Source organism: Saccopteryx leptura, chromosome 3 (assembly GCF_036850995.1).
Source record: "Saccopteryx leptura isolate mSacLep1 chromosome 3, mSacLep1_pri_phased_curated, whole genome shotgun sequence".
Lineage (NCBI taxonomy): Eukaryota > Metazoa > Chordata > Mammalia > Chiroptera > Emballonuridae > Saccopteryx > Saccopteryx leptura.
In genome coordinates, this window is record NC_089505.1 from 20,857,609 (window position 1) to 20,879,452 (window position 21,844).

At 37.7% G+C, this 21,844-nt stretch overlaps 1 protein-coding gene and 1 pseudogene across 5 annotated transcripts in view; one reads left to right on the top strand and one right to left on the bottom strand.

Annotated features, from left to right (window-relative positions):
* The window catches only part of UTRN (utrophin), a 515,659-nt gene that overhangs the window by 23,455 nt on the left and 470,360 nt on the right, over positions 1-21,844 (bottom strand). For 4 of the 5 annotated variants that reach the window (XM_066373070.1, XM_066373071.1, XM_066373069.1 and 1 more), the window contains 2 exons: positions 5,863-5,999; positions 172-210 (listed from right to left, as the gene is read on the bottom strand). In XM_066373070.1, coding sequence (XP_066229167.1) covers positions 172-210; positions 5,863-5,999 — 176 coding nt within the window. The remainder of the gene's footprint in view (positions 1-171; positions 211-5,862; positions 6,000-21,844) is intronic. The other variant, XM_066373068.1, reaches the window with a different exon arrangement.
* Positions 9,086-16,318, top strand: LOC136397059 (serine/threonine-protein phosphatase 2A 65 kDa regulatory subunit A alpha isoform-like; annotated as a pseudogene).

Genomic DNA, 21,844 nt, shown 5'->3' on the forward strand with positions numbered 1-21,844 from the left:
CTATTAGAAATGTTAGCTTAGTTAAACAATGAATTTGTCATGCAAAGAAACCATGAGGATTGTTACCCGGGAGGCAGAGCTATTCTTTTAGAACAAGAGTTTAGTAGTCACCCCATGCTAACCAAACTGATCAGAACTTCCTCCTCTGCAAACGGAGCCACCAATACTCACTCATAATGCTCTGGCCACATACTGATGAGTGTGACAGGACTGCAGAGAGGGGAGAGGGAAACAAAAGGCACAGAACAAACACTTTAGAGCAAGTTAAGACAAAAGCAGTGGGGGGTGAAGCTTCGATGTGGGGAACATTCTCAGTTGGTCTCCAAATCAAAAGTCACAGAAATCACGGCTTATTCTAGAGAAGATGCTGATATTGACATGCCTGCAAAGGCCTTTTCACAGATATTACAGGTATTTGTTACAGGAGAGCAAACATATCTTTAAACAGTCTTATTGAAAAGAGAGACAGAATGCTCTAAAATAGCTCAAAATTATGGAAAAAATTTTAAGACAATATTTCATGATATACTCCGAAAAGATATAATAATATTTTGTTTGCAAGAAACTTGGCCAGAAAGGGAAAGTTAAATAAATATCAAAGACTATATTATGTACTGATGTTAAGTTGCAATAAAAAGAGAATTTTCTGATTCTCTGTCCAATTTTAAATGTAAATATTCAAATCCAGGCATAGACCAAGTATCCCAACCTCACAGATACAATGGAAAAAAGATGTAACTTAAGATATCTCCCTAACACTCCACCCAGTTTCACATTATCAATAAAAATGAAAACAAACTTTTTAGATCATGATACACTTTCTTAACACAAAATTTTACCCAGAAGTTCAGTCTGTGAAACTAATAGAGAAACATGTTCTGCTTGAATCAGGGCTTGAGTCTGGAGCGTGATCATTCAGCCTTCGTTACTCCTGGCCCTGGGGGTTCCCTCCAACCTCACAGTGCTGCCTGGAGGTCCCCAAGTCTCCATGAAATACCTTTTGAAACCAACTGGTCCTAATTAAAAGCTAGGCTCAAACCCTAACTTGTTTTTTTTGGTGGGAGATAAGGAGGTAACTGCTGAATGTAGACATTTAAAAGTCTAAAGAAAATTAGTTCTCTGTTTAATCAAATAAAGTCCCCTACAAAAGCCAATGCTCATTGAAACTAAGAAGTAAAGAAGAAGGAAAGCTGAAATTATTTCAGTTCCATTTGATTCTCCTATTTCTCTTATACATACACACTTAAGAAAAAGTCAATGATGTGATTATGTCTCACTGGGAGGTACAAGTTGATGTCTAAACAGCAAAGGCTAAAAAGAGATGGAAAGTCATCTTATTGGGATGAAAAGCTAAGACTCATTGGACCTACTTTCAAAAACAGGCATTTATCCAGTCTGTGTTGGTCAGAATATCTAATTAATTGTCCATGTATAAAATAGACACAAGAACAATGACACAATATTATGTTATTCAATAGTCTTTTTACATCTCTACTTTTCATTAACTTGGAAATATGGATGTTAAATGTCAGGTAAACGATTTGCAATACACGTTCTAAAAAATTGTAAATGCCTGAGAGATCATTTCTAGAACTCAAGTGTAACACAACATTTACCGTGTGCTTTAAACACAAGAAAAATACGTATTTTTAAAAAATCTTAATTGACCTTGGCAAAGCTTTGTAAGACTGCTTGACTGGTTCTTGTGAAGTTAACTCGGTGAGCACGGAAGTCATTCACTGCACTAAGATAAGAATGGCAGAGGCAGAAGGCTGAACTGACGGGTTTCTCAAAAGAACGTTTTTCATACATTGAGAAATTTTCAAAGAAAAGAACTAAAGATTAGAAAAATTAAAGTCAAGGCTTCATTGACTTCAAAGTATTTTGATTTGTGGTGGGGAAAAAACCTTTAAGTGATAAGCTTTCTCATTTAACTCTGGAAGGAAAAAAAAACAAGGCAACCTTCTCACTGCATAGTTAGAATCTATGATTAAAGGGGGTTAAAATTAAGATCAATCTGTGCGTCAGCCTGGCAGTAATAACAGAGCGGCCCAACCCTGCTTTCCAGCGCGGTGGCTGAGCAGGTTATTTTGATTAATCACACACTAATATGTGAGGAATCAGACTCTGCTAAATACACTTAATATTACATGAAATATAACCGAGACTTTCTCTGAGGAACTTAGTGATTCTTTCAGTGTTTTAAATTCTGAACAGACTGCTCCTTATGCTTCCAGCCAGTCTTTTGCATTCTTGAATCCATTTGTTTCCCAGCAGGGTAAGTGGGGTCCCATCGCCCTCTAGCCTATAAACCTTCAATGCCTCCCGCCTGCACTCAGGATAAATTCTAAGCACCGTGGCATGGCTTAAATGGCCCTTCGTTTTCGGCTTCCTGATTCTTTCTCCGCTCTCATTTCCCGCCTCTATTCCCAGCTGCCCATTCCCTTCCAGAATGATCTTGATTCTGGGCCTTTGAAAATGTTTCCCTTGCTCCGACGCTTTGGCTGTCCTCCTCCCACACCACACATTGAATGTCTGGCTCTTTAATCTTTCAGGGCTCAGTCTGGCTGTCATTTCCTCCCAGGCCAGTGCTCTCATGACCATAATTACTCTTACTATGATTTGGTTCTTGCTACCGTAAGAATTTTAAAAAAACAAAACCAAGCAATGTCTGTATTTCTCCATAGCCAATATCAGGAACAGGTGTCTACATTAATTCTTTAAAATTTAGAAAAACTAACCTAACTTTTTAGCCGATAATAATCTCTCACAAATCTTAAATTATTATTGCCACTATTTCAGCTTGTTTCTCGAGTTTATAATGAAAGGTAATTTTTTATTCGAGCTCTATTCATTTATTTAGATTTACTCTTTGTAAAAGTCTTGCAAAATTATAAAAATTAATTGAATCAAACTAGGCATGGGTTTGTGTACCTCCTTTTAGCTATAACTCATTTTTCTCATAAATCCCCTCCACTCATGCAAGTATACATAATTACGTTTTGCAGTGATAAAGAGAAAAGAAGTAAAAGAAAATTCTAATCAGCTTCATAAATAACTTCAACACATTTACCACTTCGCTGGGTTTTCTCCAATGTTCTCCTCCCACAAACAGGAGAATAAACAAAATCAAACTTTTTTTGCTACCCACTCACATAAATTGTTGCACCAGGAAGAAGATTAAGTGGCCTTGTACTAGAAAGGGCTCTGCCAGCAGGAAAATGAACTACAGGGAGTCAAGAACACGTTTTAGGATTAAAAATAAGAAAATCTACCCACTTTAAACAGGAGCTCATAAATTCTTTCAAAATGCATCTTGTGACATCTGATTTAATCTTTGGCTCCTTTTCTTTCTCTTGTTTTCCTCTCACTGAAAGTGCTGGGAAATTCATGTTAGAGGAAATGAGGCATTTTCAGAGTTAGAGCGAAAACCCCAGCACAGAATTATTGGCATGCTTTGCTATTGTTTTTCACTTTGACTGCGTCACTCAGAACAGAATGATGGATGCCAATAATCACTGTGACACTGAAAGGCGAATTATCAAAAATGCTTAACAGTTCATGGGAAGGATATAGATTTTGAGGCACAAAATGCCAATGATTTATCAAAGGAATGAAAGGCCCATCACCAGGTCAAACCTATCGATTATCCCATAAAAATATCGTGTCATAATTCTGAGCTTCAGGCAGCTACTCCAAAGGGTAATGAGATCTGATCCCAAAAGTAGTAAAATTTTGTCTTTATCTTAAACTTTTGTTTTTATCCTCAAGCCCAGTAATACTCTATATTAGATACTAAAACAAATAATAGTATATTATCATTCAGCCTGATGAAGTAAAGGACAATAACATACCCACAGATATCTGCCTTTCCTATGGATTTAAGTCTTTGAATAGATCTTTGAACTGTAATTGCCTCAGTAAAATTTTTTCTCGAGTGTAATATGGAAAATAATGAATGGCAGGAATAGATCTTAATTGCACACAGTTTAATATCAAGCAAAGTTATCAAAAAGTTTGATGTTTTTCATATGCTATAAATGTGTACATGGTATCTTTGAATCTATTTACATATACAGCTGCATTATATAGTATTTCTTTCTCTATGCACACCCATATATTTCCTATAGCAGGATGAAGATTTCCACTGGGCTTTGGCTCTGCACTTTCTTCTACTTCTTAGCAATTTCAAATACATATATAATTATATGTGTGTGTGTGTGTGTGTGTGTGTGTGTGTGTGTGTGTGTATATATATATATATATATATATATATATATGCACATAAATGTATCAGAGCCTCTGGTCTACAGGGCTTTATATGCAGAAAATTCAGACCAAACAGTCTATCCCTGTACTTGGACATTTTTGAGACATGGAATGTTATAATTCACTAGACTATTACTGTTCCTAGATTATGTCTCTGTGTTCTGAAGGTTAAAGAAAGTTTGAATTCACAAAAATTGTACTTGACACACATTTTATACTTCTTTCTATAACCTTCTCTACTGTATAATGTGGAAAAAATCTCCACACTTCGCATTTCTGAGCTGGTCTTATAGTGATTTAAAAGGGCATCTTTCTGTCACAAGAATCTCACTATTCTTTATGTCTAGGAACTTTGGTGATGATTAGCAATTAAAGTTAATATTCCCCAAGATTCAGTATAAAAATATTGCTTTGGCAGTCATATCTATGCTGGTATTTTAAAGATTCAAGATGTAAAATCATTTCCATTTTTTATCTTGATGCATAATTGTGCATTTTTTCAGGCTTATTTTCAAAATTCTGCTTTTCATTTCAGGCTATGTATTGTTATTTTTTTCTTTGCTTTAAATCCCATAGTAATTTTGCTATTTTGAAACTTTGCTTCATTTATGCTTGTAACTCAAACTATAAAATTTAAAGAAGTTGTGCTTATTTCATGTACTATAGAAGACTATCTTATTTTGCTGTCTTCATGTTCAAGAAAAAAAAATTTTCAACTGTAATGTTAGATTTTGATTAGATTTTAGCATAGGCAACTATCTGAAGCAAGAGATTAAATATTATTAGTACATTTATATTAGAAGTACATAAAATAAGTGTGAAATATACTATAAGAAATAGTAAAACATCCCCCAAAGAGGGAAGATGAAAAATAAATAAAATAATAAAAGAACAAATAATAACATAGTTATTTTTAAAAGGAAAATAGATAACCAATGCAAAGGTTAACACATGAACACACACACACGCATGTGTGTGCACACACACATATTTTTTCAGTGAGAGGAAGGATAGCAGAGACAGACTCCCACATGCGCCCCAACTGGGAACCACCTGGCAAGCTCACTAGGGGACAATGCTCTGCCCATCTGGGACATTACTCTGTTGCTCAGTAACCAAGCTCTTATAAGCACCTGAGATGGAGGCCATGGAGCCATCCTCAGCTCCTGGGGTCAACTCACTCCATTTGAGCCATGGCTGCAGGACAGGATGAGAGGGGAGAAGAGGTGGAAAAGCAGATGGATTTTTCCCCTGTGTGCTCTGACTAGGAATCGAACTGGGACGTTCCTACACCAGCATGGTGCTCTATCACTGAGCCAACTGGCCAGGACTCATGAACATATATTTTTAATGTTTAGAAACAAGGACAAAGTTAAACCTGAAATTTTAGCTGTGAGATTGTCCAAAACATATAGTAAAAATTTATGCCGTGAACATTGAGTTTAAGCTTACTTTACCTCTTTTAAAATGAAACATTTTACCAAGGCACAAATAGTTCTTGGTATCAAACAATTTCTCTTCTGTCACTAATATAATAAAAAAACAGTATCAGATATGAGTACATAGCAGTTTTAATATTCAAGTGAAACTTACGTCTCTAAGTTGTCACCTTCAAGAACTGTCTGGACTGGCAGGTAGCCGAGCCGAGGATGTTTGGCAAAGTATTTCTTTGATCTGAACTTATTCTTCAGCACCTTTGTGAAGTCTCGTACATCTTCCCCAGATGTTGTCTACGAGGTTGAAAAACATTACACTTCTCTCATTAAAATGGAGGGAGATAATGGTCTACGATAAATTAGAGACGATGCAATTTGATGCCATTAAGTGACAACAGTTTCAGTAGTTTGATGAGTTTTTGGAATAACATACAATGTCAGAAACACATGATAATCAGGACACATCATTACATATACCCAGCAATTAGCTTACAATTTCTTATTTCCTGTTGAAAATAAACCTATAACTAGTTTATTGGACCAATATTTAAAAACTTGGATGAGAAAATAAAATTAGTTTTGGTTATGTTTTTGGTTGATTCTTATCTTTAAAACAAGTTGCAGTTTACTATTAAACATTTAAGGATTATGCAGTATTATAAATATTACACAGTTTGAGCTGAAGTGAAGAAATGAAGGTGAGCGGTACAGCAGATAATGACTTCACACAAGCTATCATATACTGTATTCTGGAAAAGGAGAGAGCAGTAATAAGAAAGAAGGAGCACGCCACACTCCTACTCTAGACTGTAAAAAATACGGTCAGTTTCTTTATCCTTTCTCAACCATAAAAACATATATAATTCTGACATAAACCGAATGTTTATTTTTATTTAATTATAATTTGTATTGAAGTTATTGAGGTATTGAGGTGACATTGGTTAATAAAATAATATAGGTTTCAAGTGTACAATTCCATAATACATATCTATACATTGTATTGTGTGTTCACCACCTCAAATCAAGTCTCCTTCTGTTACCATTTATCCCCAATTTACTCTCTTCTACCTCCCTCCACGCCCCTCTCCCTCTGGTAAGCACCATACTGTTGTCTGTGTCTATGAGTTGGTTTTTTGTTGTTGTTGTTGTTTTACTTAATCTTGTCACTTTTTTCACCCCCCATAAAGCCCCTCCACTCTTAACAGCTAGCTATCAGCCTGTTCTCTGCATCTATGAATCTGTTTTTATTCAGTTTTTGTTTATTTTGTTCATTAACTTCCACTTGTAAGTGAAATCATACGCTATTTATACTTCTCTGATTGGCTGATTTCACATAGTATAACACTCTCTAAGTCCATCCTCGCTGTCACAAAAGGTGAGATTTCCTTCTATTCTTATGGCTGAGTTGTATTCCATTGTGTACACTTCTTTTTATTTTATTTTTTATAAATTGAATTTAATGGGGTGACAATGGTTAATAAAAGTACATGTTTCGGGTGTACCATTACATAATATATCATCTGTATAAAAGAAGGAAATCTTACCTTTTGTGACAGCGTGGACAAACCTGGAGAATACTGTGCTCAGCAAAATTAGCCAGTCAGAGAAAGACAAGTGCCGTATGATTTCACTCACACGTGGAATATAAAGAATAAAGTAAACAAACAAACAAAATAGAGACAGAATCATAGGTACAGAGAACAGACGAACAGGGTCAGAGGGGAGAAGGCTGGGGGCTGGGTGAAAAGGCAAAAGGATGATCCACTGCTTTTTCTATTCTCTCATTTACTTATGGGCACTTGGGTAGCTTGCAAATCTAGGCTGATGTAAAGAATGCTGCACTGAACATAGGGGTGCACATATTCTTTATAGACAGTGTTTTGGGATTCTACAGACATATACTCAGAAGTGGAATTGCTGGGTCATATGGCAGTTCTGTCATCAATTTTCTGAGGAACCTCCATACTCTTTTACATAGTGACTGCACCAATCTGCATTCCTCCCAAGAGTGCACCAGGGTTCCCTTCCTTCAAATTCTTGCCAACAATTTTTGTTAATATATTGATCACAGCCGTTCTGGCAGGTGTGGGGTAGTATCTCATTGTGGTTTTAATTTGCATTTTTCTGATAATTAGTGATGCTGAGCATGTTTTCATATGTCTATTGGCCATCTGTATGTCTTCCTTGAAGAAGTGACTATTCAGGTCCTTTGCCCATTTTTTAAAATTGATTTTAATGTATTGTGTTTACATAGATTCTAGTGTCCCTCTGAATGCATTCCCCCATGTACCCCTCAACATCCCCCTTGCCCTGCTCCCCTCAATGCCCTCCCCGCTTCCCTCCAGGATTGTCCGGTCCTATCATCCCCTTTCCCTCTGGTTCCTTTGATCCCATCTGTCTTTATTCCATTCCTCAGTTCACATTGTTCATTGGATTCCTCAAATGAGTGAGGTCATATGATATTTTCTTTCTCTGCCTGGCTTATTTCACTTAACATAATAGTTTACAGGTCTATCCATGTTGTCGCAAAACGTAAGATTTCCTTCTTTTTCATGGCCCCATAGTATTCCACTGTGTATATGTACCAATGTCCATCAGTAGACGAGTGAATAAACCTTTGCCCATTTTTTAAATGGATATATATTTTTTTGGTGTTGAGTTGTATAAGTTCTTCATAAACTTTGGATTAATCTCTTATAGATGTATCACTGACGATTCACTCCCATTCAGTGGGGTGTCTTTTCATTTTGTTGATGATTTCCTTTGCTGTGCAAAACCTATTTGGTTTGATGTAGTCCCATTTGTTTATTATTTCTTTTGTTTCCCTTGCCTGAAGAGATATATCAGAAACTATATTGCTATGAGAAATTTCTGAGAAAATAGTGCCGATGATTTCTTCTAAAATTTTTATGGCTTTGAGTCTTAAATTTAAATCTTTAATCCATTTTGAGTTTATTCTTGTGTATGGTGTATGAAGGTGGTCTAATTTCATATTTTTGCACATACCTGTCCAACTTTTCCAACACCATTTATTGATAGACTATATTTACCCATTTATGTTCTTGCCCTCCTTGTCAAATATTAATTGACCATATAGGTGTGGGTTAATTTGGGGCTCTCTATTCTGTTCTATTAATTTACCAGTATATGTCTTTGTATGCCAAAACAATGCTTTCTTGGTTACTATGGCCTTGCAGTGTAGTTTTATATCAGGTACCATGATTCCTCCAACTTTGATCTTCTTTTTCAAGACTGTGTTGACCCTTTAGGAGGGAGCTTGTGTCTCTAGCAGATTCCCATATCTCCCTGACAGACAGAAGACCTGTTGATTTTCACAGCCAGATATTATGCGGGCACTTCTTCCCTGTACTGGTATCCGGATGGGGGAACCCGGCATGGGTTTGAGACTCCAACCTCCTCAGGGGGAACATCTGCAGGTGAGATTTCCCTGCAGAACCTCAGCCACGACCCATGGGAGTGGGGTCAGCCCTTTTTCATCTTCACACTTCCTACCAGCCTTGATATGGCTTCTTCTATAAATTCTTGGTTATCAGACTTCTATTCAGTCCTAAATTGGTTAATCAGGTTGATTATTCTATATTGTAGTTGAACTTCCAGTTTGGTCTTGAGAGAAGGTGAGTATAACATCCACCTATAGTCTGTTGCCATCTTGGATCAGATCAACATGGACTAAATTTTTAATGGTGATATAAAACATTATTTTTTTCTTAGCATTTCAAAATGATTATGTTTAATAATCATTTATTATTAAGTGATACAGAAATCAGTCACAAATATCCATATGTTATATAGTTCCATTTATAAGAAATGTTCAGAATAGGCAAATCCATAGGAAGAGAAAGTAGATTCGTGACTGCCAGGGGATGAAGGGAGGAGACTGTGGGTAAGGGAGGATGAACGCTAGTGGGTAAAATGGATTTCACAGAGGGGCTAAAATCTACCTCAAAGCCCAACCCTTCATCCCACCCCATGAACTGTCCTCTGAGCCCCAGTTTTCTTCTCTCTATCACCAACTGCAGTTTTATTTGCAATATGACATACAGACATCAACTTCATTCAGTCCTTGTGAAGATGCAGTTAAACTACTGATATTATCTGCACAGAACTGAGTTTAAAGCCTTGGCCACCTGATTCTTCATTGGCTGTCCAGTCTCTTTATAAAACAAGACCCGAGAGCTCTTCTATAACAACAAACTGAGTGCTAAGTATTTTGGCTTACCTGATGCCTGGCCCCCTTTTCTTGCACCTACCCTAGTCTCCTTTCCTTCATGACAGGGATGTCTAGGACGTACACAATATAGTGCTGCAAGCAGAAGCTGAAACGTACATAATTATTTTTTTAAAACAACTACATTCTTAGTCAACACTTATGTAGTTGTGTTACTTCCTATCTGCTCCTATCCCACCTAAATAGGTTTGCTTCTCGCAAACAGTTAAGGAACTTTTGATTGTTTAGGCTTGCAAGTAGAGAGAAAACATGAATAAGCCCAAACTATGCATAATCTAAAGTTCATCAATTTTCACTTTATTAACAAGAAAAGGAGAATAGTGAGGACAGCTCACAGTATTACTAGGCTTTGCCATTGGACCTACAATGTCCAATCTTTTCTTAACTTGGAAAATAAACTCTATAATGACCCTTAATTCTATGGATACAGATCTCCCAAAATGGAAAGAAGAAGTATAGAAAAGAAGCTATTACTGAAAAGAGCAGGAATGCAAGGCCCTCTGTAGAGGAAGAAGGGCTGTTATAAAAAAAAAAAGATGGTTTGGGGGGATTAAGAATTAATTAGGCAGATTGGGAGAAATATGCAGAATATAGCTGGGTATAAAGAAAAAAAGTTTCTAGAAAAGAAATGCCTGGGGCTGCGAATAAAGCCAAGAAGACACATCACTTACCCTAAAGGACCTTTAGGTCTTTTACAATGGGTGTGACAATTGCAGATCATTAAGTTTATGGATATATTTATCCTGAATATTGTGGCAAAGAAAACAAAAAGGAAGGAAGCTTTTCATGATAGAAATGCAAAAAGAAGGCTTTTATGCAATGATAAGCATTTATAAAACAATTTATTCCTACTTCTGTGCTTAAAACATTGTTACTATACAGGAAAATAATAAAATAATTGGCTCTAGCTTTTACTTGGGCCACTTACATCTGACAGTATAACAATATAAAAGTTTTAGTTTTTTAGGTCAGCGGTGTTCAAGCCCAACCCAGGTTTTCAACTTGGCCACCCCCGAGAAGGGAGAAGGAAAAAACATATGCACAAGGTACCAGATTGCTTTCCCAGTCTGGCTCAGCTAGGGCAGTGTACAATACAGTGATTTGTAGCATAATCACAGAACCGTGCAAATACCATCACTATGTAATTCCAGAACATTCTCATCATCTCAAAGGAAAGAAAGCCTGTACCCATTAGCGGTCATTTCCCTCACATACTGTCTCCTTCACATAGTCCTTGGCAACCACTGATCTACTTTCTTTTTTATGGATTTGTTTATTCTGGATGTTTCTTATAAACAGAATCATACAATAGGTTGTTTTTATGACTGGCTTCTTTCACTTGGCTTAATGTTCTTCTAGCTTATCTATATTTGGGATTCAGTATGAACTCCTGCTTTGAAAAAATATGACACATCATTCAAATGTGCAAGTACAACTTCACATAATACACTCTTTAGCTAAATATATTTAAGAATAAAGCAAAACCAACTGATCAACAAACATACCACACACACTTGCCTCCCAAGTTATAGCTGGGGCTAGAATTTAAGTTTCTGATAATGCTCAAATTTAATATTTGAAAAAAGTTAGTTTATTCTCACACAGAAATGGCACATTTTTATTTCCTAATCAATTTTCATATCAAGAAAAAAAATTACCACCAACATTTGTAATCTAAAGGTACTAAATGCACTGCCATAAACTTTATGCAATATTAAAAGAAAAAGCGAAAAATAATTCATCCCAAGGGAACTAGGTATTACATTCAGGCTAGCAGAATGTAATACTTTTAGTTTACGCTTAATTCATTTCCAAGAAAATGAATTAAGCCTATTTTCTCATGAAAAAAGTCAAAAGATATTTATACATACTTGGTCAAATTTGCTACATAATGGCCGTTCCTAATAAATGGCTATTTCTAATAGTTCTCTGTTTTAAAGTGCTAGAGCAAAGGTTTGGTAAAAAATGAAAAAGAGAACTACCCACTTATCATGATTAATATATTCAAACTGAACTCTATCTTCATACTGGTTATAATATTTTGTTCTTTTTAAAGCAAATGGCTATTTATATTATGATATGAAGATGAAATTGAAAGGATCACTCATCATTACACAAATTATCCCATATTTAAAATTATCCATGAATTTCTTGAAAGCCTAGGTTTTCATTTATTGCTGTAAGAAAGGAAAGTAGAACAAAAGACTTTGTAGCTCTCACGAGATGAAACAAGGGTAACATATTGGCATTGGCTTTTGCAACTTAAAAATAGCCTTGCTACAATCTCTTTTTTCCATCAAGGACAGTGAAATTATTATCACTTTTATGACCCATAAGGAAACTGACACTAAGACTTTCAGGGATTCAGACCTACAAGGTCGGTAAGGAGAAAGCTGCTCTTGCAAACCTGGGTCTTTTCACCGTATGTCACTGCTAGAAAAAAGAAAAGTTTCAAATCTTGGGAGAGAAAAACACCCATAGCCACTAACTGAAATACTTATGATTACATTCTGAATTTTCCCTTCATTTTAAATAAAGTTCTACTGAGATACCCTGTGGCTGATTTTTGCAAAATTTATATTAAAACAATCCATCTACAACTAGATATCCTATCTAGAGAAGAAAGAGAAAAGTTAAAATTTCTAGCTGTGCTAACCTCGAGATAAGGACTGTTAATTGTCTGAAACTAGGCCTTCCCTATTTCCGGTCTTCCGTCCTACTTCCGGCCCCGCCCCTCTGTGGCAAGAAGCCTCCTGCCCCCATCACAGGCTGAAAGGAACTGACCAAGACGAGATGGCAGCCACTCAGTCCACCCCATCTCTGTGCTTATTCACAAGCTCTGCAACGAGGATATACGGCCTCACTTCAGCAGCAGAAGCCGCCCACCATCGCCCTGGCCCTCGGGGTGGAAACGACGTGCAGCAAGCTTCTGCACTTCCTTACAGACACCATCTATGAGGAGGATGAGTCCTGCTGGACCAGGCGGAAGAGCTGGGCACCTTCACCATTCTGGTGGGAGGCCCGGGATAGTGCACTGCCTGCTGCTGCCCGAGAGTCGTGGCCACAGAGGATGAGGCCATGGTGCAGGACAAGGCGGTGGAGTTCTTGACATCTCGCAGGAGCACTCGCCCTCCGCCCTGGAGGCCCACTCAGTCTGTGGCTGGTTCACCTCTTGTGCCTGGGCCTGTGGCCGCTTCTCCATCTGTTAGTGCTGCTTGTCCAACACTGTCATGGCAGAACTTGGACAGTACTTCTGGAACCTGTACTCAGACGACACCCCACCGTATGGCGGGGCCCCAGTCTCCAAGCTGGGGGGGTTCGCCCAGGTGCTGGAGCTGGATGATGTCAGGAGTGAGACTGCCTCATGTTCTCCAGGCTGGTCTCTAACAAGCAGGACTCCGTGAGCCGGCCCGTGGGAGCGATCGTGAACATCGCCCAGCCCCTGCCCTCAGGGAATCTGGAGGTCCTGGTGATGCCCATCCAGGGCCAGGCTGCACAGAACAAGGCCTGGTGTGCTAACACATGGTGGCTGACAAGTTCACAGAGATCCAGAAAGCTGAGCGGCCTGTCATCACCAAGATGGGCTTAGTCCCCGCCTTCTACAACCGGATGAAAGATTGTGAAGCCAAGGTGAGGGCCACAGCCTCCCATACGGTCCAAGAAACCTGTGAAAATTTCTCAGATGACTGTCAGGAGAATGTGATCGTGACCCAGAACTTGCCCTGCATCAAGGAGCTGGTGTCAGTCTGACCAGGTGGTGGTGCAGTGGACAGAGCATGGGACTGGGAAGCAGAGGACCCAGGTTCAAAACCCCAAGGTCACCAGTTTGAGCGTGGTCTTATACACATGACCCCATGGTTGCTGGTTTGAGCCCAAGGTCACTGGCTTGATCAAGTGGTCACTTGTTCTGCCATAGCCTCTCCGGTCAAGGCATGAATGAGAAAGCAATCAATGAACAACTAAGGAGCTGCAATGAAGAACTGATGCTTTTCATCTTTCTCCCTTCTTATCTGTCTGTCCCTATCTGTCCCTCTCTCTATCTCTGTCAGAAAAAAAAAAGGAGCTGGTGTCAGATGCCAACCAACATGTCAAGGCCACTCCCCAGGGGCTGCGGGAGCACAAGGTGGGACAGAGCAGTGACCCTGGGAGGAAGGGGCCAGTCTCTCCCATGCTGAGCACTGCAGGTCGCTGGCTTTGCTGCTTATAATGAGGACCCTCTCCTCATCTACTTTCCCACCTCCTTTCCTTCCTTCCCTCAAGGGTTATTTTCTTGTGTGTCAACTGTGCTGTTTTTATATTATTCTTTTTACTCCCTTTTTACTGAAATATAAAGAGCTAGAATTTTTTTAATGTTTGTGACTGATTTGTTTTTAATCCATTTTACTGTAAAATAAAACATATATAAACTATATTGAACAAAAGCATATTTTAATGAATTACTATAAGGTGACCACCATCCAGTCAGGAAGTTGAACGTGCCAGACATTCCAGAGCCCCTTCCACAGACTTCCTGCCAGTCATAAGCCCTTCCCACTCTCCAAAGTAAGCATTATCTTCATTTTATAATAACTTTTTTTTAAAAAAAATTTATTTATTTATTCATTTTAGAGAGGAGAGAGAGTGAGAGAGAAAGGAGGAGGAACAAGAAGCATCAACTCCCATATGTGCCTTGACCAGGCAAGCCCAGGATTTTGAACTGGTGACCTCAGCGTTCCAGGTCAAAGCTTTATCCACTGCGCCACCACAGGTCAGGCAATAATAATAACTTTTTTATGTTTTCAAAATAGTTTTACCATTCCAATGTCTATCTCTAGATACTATAGTCTTGCATATTTTTTAAAAAAATATCTTTTATTTTTCGATAGTTGTTTTTTAGGGTTTTTTTTTTTTTTTTTGGTTTGTTTTTGAGAGAGAGAGAGAGAGAGAGAGGGAGGAAGAGAGGGTAGGAAGCATCAACTCATAGTTGTATTCACTTTAGTTGTATATTGATTGCTTCTTCTACATGCCTTGACCAGAGTGAGCCACTGTCCCCTTGCTCAAGCCAGTGACCTCAGGCTTTTCATGCCAGCAACCTTTGACTCAAGCTGGCAAGTTTTGGGATCATGTGGATGACCCCTATTCATGACAGCGGGTGCTGACAAGCCCGTGCTCACAGCCAGTGACCTCAGGTTTCGAACCAGCAACCCTAGCTCTCCAGGTTGACGTGTTATCCACTGTGCCACCACGGTCAGGCTTAATTAACTTACTTTTAATCTACAGGTTTCTCTTCCATACTTGCCACTTCCTTACTATGTCATCTGTTGGAAAACTCAGGTATTTTGACTTGTAGAGGGCTTTTTTTCTTATTGCTAATTCTTTCCTGAGTCCTGTTACCTCATTACTGAAATTTTCCAATAATGATTTATGTTTTTATTCCATGTCTTATATCACTTTCTTAAGGGTTCATAGCTTATTCTCAAATAGTAGGTTATAGTTTTGCCTTATCAATGAGCACCCATTTCTGTCATGGTTTATTTGCAATGGTATTGTTTTGTTCTCTTTTTTTTCTGTTGTTGCTTTATGTGAAATTTGATCTTGATATTTTTTGTTGCTCAATTTTATTTTCTTTCTGAAATGAATTTTCCAAAACTTTTATAATGAAGTGGAGTTCAGAAAAGCTTTTCTAACTTTCCAGAGTTCCCTCTTCTTCTGCTTCTGTGGGGTATTCAAAAATCGGGCACTTGGGTTTGGGGATTTCCTGGCCCTGGGCCCTATTTTGGACTGAACCAATTCTTTCTTCAGTCTCCATTGTTCTGACCTGCTCCGGGTCGGTGTCATTCCGACCAGTTCATCCAGTGCGAGGCTCTGCCCTAGCAGAAAGGCCTAGTAGGTCAGGTCTTGAAGGTCCAGAGACTCAGGGCACTCAGGTGCATTAAGACTTTCTCATCGGGACTCCTAACAAGTTCACAATTCTGCTCTCACACCAGCCCTTTGAGATTTCCCCTGAAGACCTGTGGACTATTTGGGTTTTTCCACTGCTCAGGCACTTTTGTTTCTTTTTATTTCCTCTTGCAGGTTTTGTGACTGTTGGTGGCTTGTCATCACTTGGATTTATTTGGGGGGTATCTCATTACCTTGTCTTACTGTAAATGTCCAGGGGTCAGCTTTTGCTGTCTAGTTGCTGTCTTTCTGTGTACTCTCTTTGTAGCTACTTTATCAATGGGAAGAAAATGGCAAATGTAAAAGAGACAGAAAACCACAAAAGCCACTGCTACGTCCCTCCTTCCCAAATCCTTCTGAATTGACTGTAACAAGCAAATACGAACTCACATGTCCACCTAAGCCTGTTCCTCAAATTATCATTTTTGTAAAACTAAGAAGATGAGTTATCATGAAAAATATTTTACAACTCAACCTATACAGGCAAGTGGATGTGTGAATACTTGAAATTATACTTCTGTTATGCTGCTATCAAGTAACAGTAGAATAATAATGAAAATTTATGTGGCTAATAAGTAATCAGTTCTTTGTTTGCTCCCCACAAACTAATACAACTGAGTAAAATATTTGTAAAGTGTTCCTGAATTATAAAATCTACCCTGAGGTAAGTCTACCCATGTGACTTTCCACCAAAGCCCTGATAACTCCTGTGTAAGCTGGCAAGCTGGCATCAGATGATTTCTTCTTGAGTTCTATTTTGCCAACCAAGGTTGAAAGTATTTTAAATTTTCCTCCATTTAATTCCTTTATTGAGAACAAATATAGACATCATACAGAACAAAATTTAGTCTCTTTTGCTTGTGTTTATATATCTACATATAAATTCATGTGTATTATTCTACATTCCCGTTCATATTTCAAACTGTATATTCTTATGAATACCGACACCTATGTACTATTGAATTTCAATATATTGATATATGACTGAAAGTCTTTTCTTTCTCATTAATGCAAATCACAGGAACAATAAGGCTAAGGTGCAAACAAATCTAGACTTCAGAAATGCTAATCCTCACAGTCTTACAGCCAAATAGTAAAAATAAATTGTTTTACTACTTCAGATCATAAAACTCCTTCTATTAAAACCAAAGATCCACAAAGTTAAACATATAATGGGGGTGAAACATAAAAAAATACCATGATGCCAAATAAGCTAAAGGCCAAAATACCCAATTTCTAATGACTTAGCAATTTAAGCAAAACACCAAACAGAACTGTAAATAAAGAAACAAAACTATATTGATTTTAAATCTCTTCCACATTTTTGGTCAATTTACAATCTAGGATGGCAGTGTTATCTAATTCCTTAACAAATACTCCTAACATTACATTTTTAACTGTTAACTATAAATATGAATGAGTTATGAACAGAGGAAAACAAAGCAATATAAAGAGGAAATCAAGGTTGTATTAATATCAGAAACAACTCAGTCATTTGGCACATTAGTAGGATAATTAAAATCATTAATTGGATCATGTGTAAGTACAGAAGTCACTGTTGGATAGCACCTGCATTAGCAAGATTTATTTCTTAAATATATAAGTCAGTAGCCCTAAATGGTTTGGTATACGCATACTACTAAGGAGTACATTTTATTATCATGGAACTTAAAGACATTTCAACAGTTTTTTAAAATTGCACAGCAATTTTTCAGTTTTGATTTCAGTTTCACTGATTTTAACAAGTTGAAATTCAGACATATGAAATTCCATGGACAGTATGAAATAATTAGGATAAGCTCGGAGCCTTTTTCAAGTTCAAATGAAAAAACGTGAAACTACAAAATAGCATTAACAGAATCACCAAGGCATCAAGAATGAGAATAGTAATATGTCATCTAAAGTAAAATGGACTGGTCCCAACCTTTTCTTAAAAGCTAACGACATAGTCTAAATGAATCCAACTTATGGGGAAAACAATGTAAGGTGGGCAAGGAGGTGGAAAACCACGTGTGGATGCAGAGGTCGGAGAAACTGCAATGGTGCTGTGTTCTTAGCATATTGGTAAACACCTCAAGTCTCACCCAAGGAAGCTAGACTGCCAAATACAAACGACACTGACTCAATGGAGAGCTCTCCAAAGGATGAATCAACAATTTTTACACTTGATTTCTAGTCTTATGGATACATTGATGCTAACAGGTGGACAGAAGTGGAAAACACAACTATTTCTAGTTTTTCTCTTTGTTCATTTGGTTTTGGTTTGTTTCTCCCCAAAATCATGCAGTTTTTTAAAAAATATGACTTGACTTTAAATTTTAAAAATAAAAATCTCTTTTATTTTTGTTCAGTAGAGAAGTGATTTTTTTCTACAGTTTCTGAAAATCCTAAAAATACATGGTTTATTTTTCCGCATATTAACAAATATCTACAACAATATGCTTGAACCTGCTGCTTTAAAAGGAACATGCATTTGCTTTAAAGATGCAATACAAATCTGCTTAGGTGTTACTAACTTGGTTCCCATTGAGATATTTTTTTCCTGTCCTCTCTTCTTCCCACCAAAATCTTAACATAACAATTTGTACAAACTACTCCTGTCGATAACAAACTTCTAAGCAGCAAATTTACAATGAATCTGCCCCAACGATATGAATGCTGGGAGTAGCTAATGTTGCTGACAATTTCTGGCAATAACATTTTGCAACTATCCCATCCTTCTCCCTGAGCTAACTGAGCTACCCTGTTTCTCTGACTGCCATCCTGTGCTGGCCAGACCTTCAGTTCCTGGCACATGCGTTGACCCGGGAAGGAATCCATTGCCTTTCCTCATTTCTCCTTTTTCCTGCGTGGATGAGGACACTGTCTCTCCACTGTCTTCATCAGAGGCACACAGTCAGTTTACCTTTCTGCCCCTGCTATCGGGGACATGTGTTCTTCTACTTAAGAACACCTTTCCCTAAACCTTGGTCATAGCTGAAATTTCACTTTGTTCCTTCAATGACCCCTAATGCTCCCATAATAACACCCTCTCCCATGCAATCATCTTCATCATGACCCGGATAATCTCTCCCTCACAAACGCCAAGAAAGAAAGTGTACACCATTTCCCCTTTGTCTCATCCAGATCACCCACCAAAACCAATGTGCCTGCCTGCTCCCCTTTGACTGTCGTTGACCAGACACAGTGTCATCTGTCACTTCTAGAAATGGATGATCTTCCAAAGGCCATCTCCATAAACCTGTATGCTCTGTTTCAGTCACACACTGGGACATGGCCACACTTCAGGCCTTGTAACTCCACACTTCTTCAGTTACAAATCTCTGTCTTGGAGGAATCTTTCACTGGCTGGAACCTTGCAATCCTTGCTTCTACATTTTTAATACAAATAACATTTTTGCTCCCCTTTGGGATTTCTTCAGCATGAGGATCGCCCAGACTCATCCCTGTATCTCTAACACCTTTGAATCCGTTCCTCCCTTGGCCTTCACCTATACCTGCCATCTTTTCATTCCAGTGCAGCTGAGCAATGACAGAGTCACAGACTGCGAATCCTTGCCCATTAACCTCAGCTGCGCTCTTGGGGCAGAACGGCAATCAATTTCCTCAATTCCTGGTAACTCCTGCTTGCCCCCAGTACCAATTCCAAACATTTCCCACTATCCATCATATTTAAACCTATCCAACTCTGTCAGCAATTGCAAAAAACTCTTTTAATTATTTTTTTGTTAGTCCTTTTTTCCTTTTTATTGAATTTATTCGGATGACACTGGTTAACAAATCATACAGGTTTACAGGCGCACAATTCTACAACACGTCATCTATACATTGTATTGTGTGTTCACTACCCCAAGTCAGGTCTCTTATCTATTACCATTTATCTCCCCTATCCCCTTCCCTGCCTCTCCCCCCTTTCCCAAGCAATCACCTCACTGTCATCCACATCCATAAACTTTTTTATTTTTTGCTCAATCCCTCCACCCCTCACCCAGCCCTAATCTCAGAGAGCTGTCAGCAAAAACTCTTATAAATCATATGTAAAATTCTACCTCCTCTCTATTTAATTTGAACTGTAACATGTCCAAACATACAAAAAGGTGTTTGATTTGAATTCAATTTAGGTTATTTGCAGTAGGGAATATAGAAGACTTTTTTTTCTTAAAGATCCTATAAGGGTAACTGTCACTGTGAAATTAAATGAAAATAATATAAAACATAGCTACTTTTAAAATAAATGATAATCCCCAAATTCAAACATGTAGTGCACAGGTAATAAGAAAAATTCTATTATCTTGATCCATAAGCTTAATCATTTAAAATTATACTAGTCTCTTTTCAAAATCCTCCATATAGAGGTCTTCTCTCCTTCCATGCATTTTCTCTGTATCTCCAGTCCCCAATAACGTCTGGTATAAAACAGGACCCCAGCAAATATAATAGTCTAGCAAGCATACAGAAAGCACTGTTTGCTTATGTGCTAAATTGTGCATACATTTTCTTAATGGAGTTAAATCATAATCCATGCCACTAACTTTGAACAAATCATTTACCTTCTGTAAGATTTAGTCTTTTCTTTAAAATGAGAATGAGTTAGATGACCTCTTAGATCCTTTCCAGCTTTAATATTCCATACTTAGTATCCATAACAGCAGACACAAGCTCATTTAGGTTTTATGGACCAGAATTAACCAAGTATAGTAAGAAAAGAGTCCTCAAGGAATTAAAAAGACAATTGAGGAGGCAAAAGTGACACCCCCCCCCATACACACACACAACAATACAAGATAACACAGACTCAATATTAACTTGGGAAGGACTGTTGTTAGAAATCACAGAATAACATGTTTTGGTCTGGGGAAACTGGCGGAGTTTGGGAAGATTTCAGACACAAAGAGTTGAGCTATTTTTGTGAAAAGGTGGGATGTGAATAAGTACAGAGAGAATGGTGACAGGCATTAAATATAGTCTTTGTCATATTGTCTGTTTTAAACTCTTATTGAGCTTAATGAAGGAATTCTTAAAGGTACAAATTTGGATTATAGAATGAGCAGGGAAAGTAAGTTTAAAGATTATTTACTTATATATTTATTTATTTTAGAGAGTGTGGGGGGGGGAGCAGGAAGTGTCAACTCCCATATGTACCTTGATCAGGCAAGCCTCGGGTTTCGAACCAGCAACCTCAGTGCTTCAGGCTGACACTTTATCCACTGCACCACCACAGGTCATGCAGGGAAAGTAAATTTAAAACATTGTTTTTCAGAGAGAAAAATTCCACTTCATTTCTATATATAAATGCCTTATTATCAATTTCATAAAATGCCTTCATAAATCATGATAGCTAATTTATACACTATTAGTCTTCCTACATCTAAAGACATTGCCACAGATAATAAGCTGATTATGTTCCAAGAACTACTTTTGGAGCTTTGAGGGTTTAAGATAAGGTGAATTATCTTCAAAAATTTTTAACATAGAAACACTGTGATTCAGCTAAAAAAAGGAACTTTAAGGGGAAAGAAATCAAGTCAGTAACGTGATGAGAGCACTTTCCTAACTACAAATGGAGATATGCTATGAGAAATTCAAGCAGGAAGGTCTGGAGGGAAAGGTCTGAGTACTCAAGAAGTGTTTATTTTCATTGCACTGAAATTTTACATTTAAGTTCATTTTCTAAGGTGGACATCAAATGAAGTTAAGGAATGTTGGGTAAAAGATGGATGCACCATAAATAAATCTCACTTAAAAGGAAAAAAGGTGTTAAATCAAGTAATTTGTTACTATTAAATTCAAGACCACACCTTTCAAAGACTCAACATGTATTTCATTTTAGCAAAAGCTGTGGGGTCAAATGCAGAAACTAACCAGTCATAAGAGCTGATTTATGAGCAGTTGCTGATTAAGATCACTATGAAAACTTCAGAAAGAAACAAAGCACTTTCCAAACCTTGTCTGCAGAAAAGAAGCCAACCTA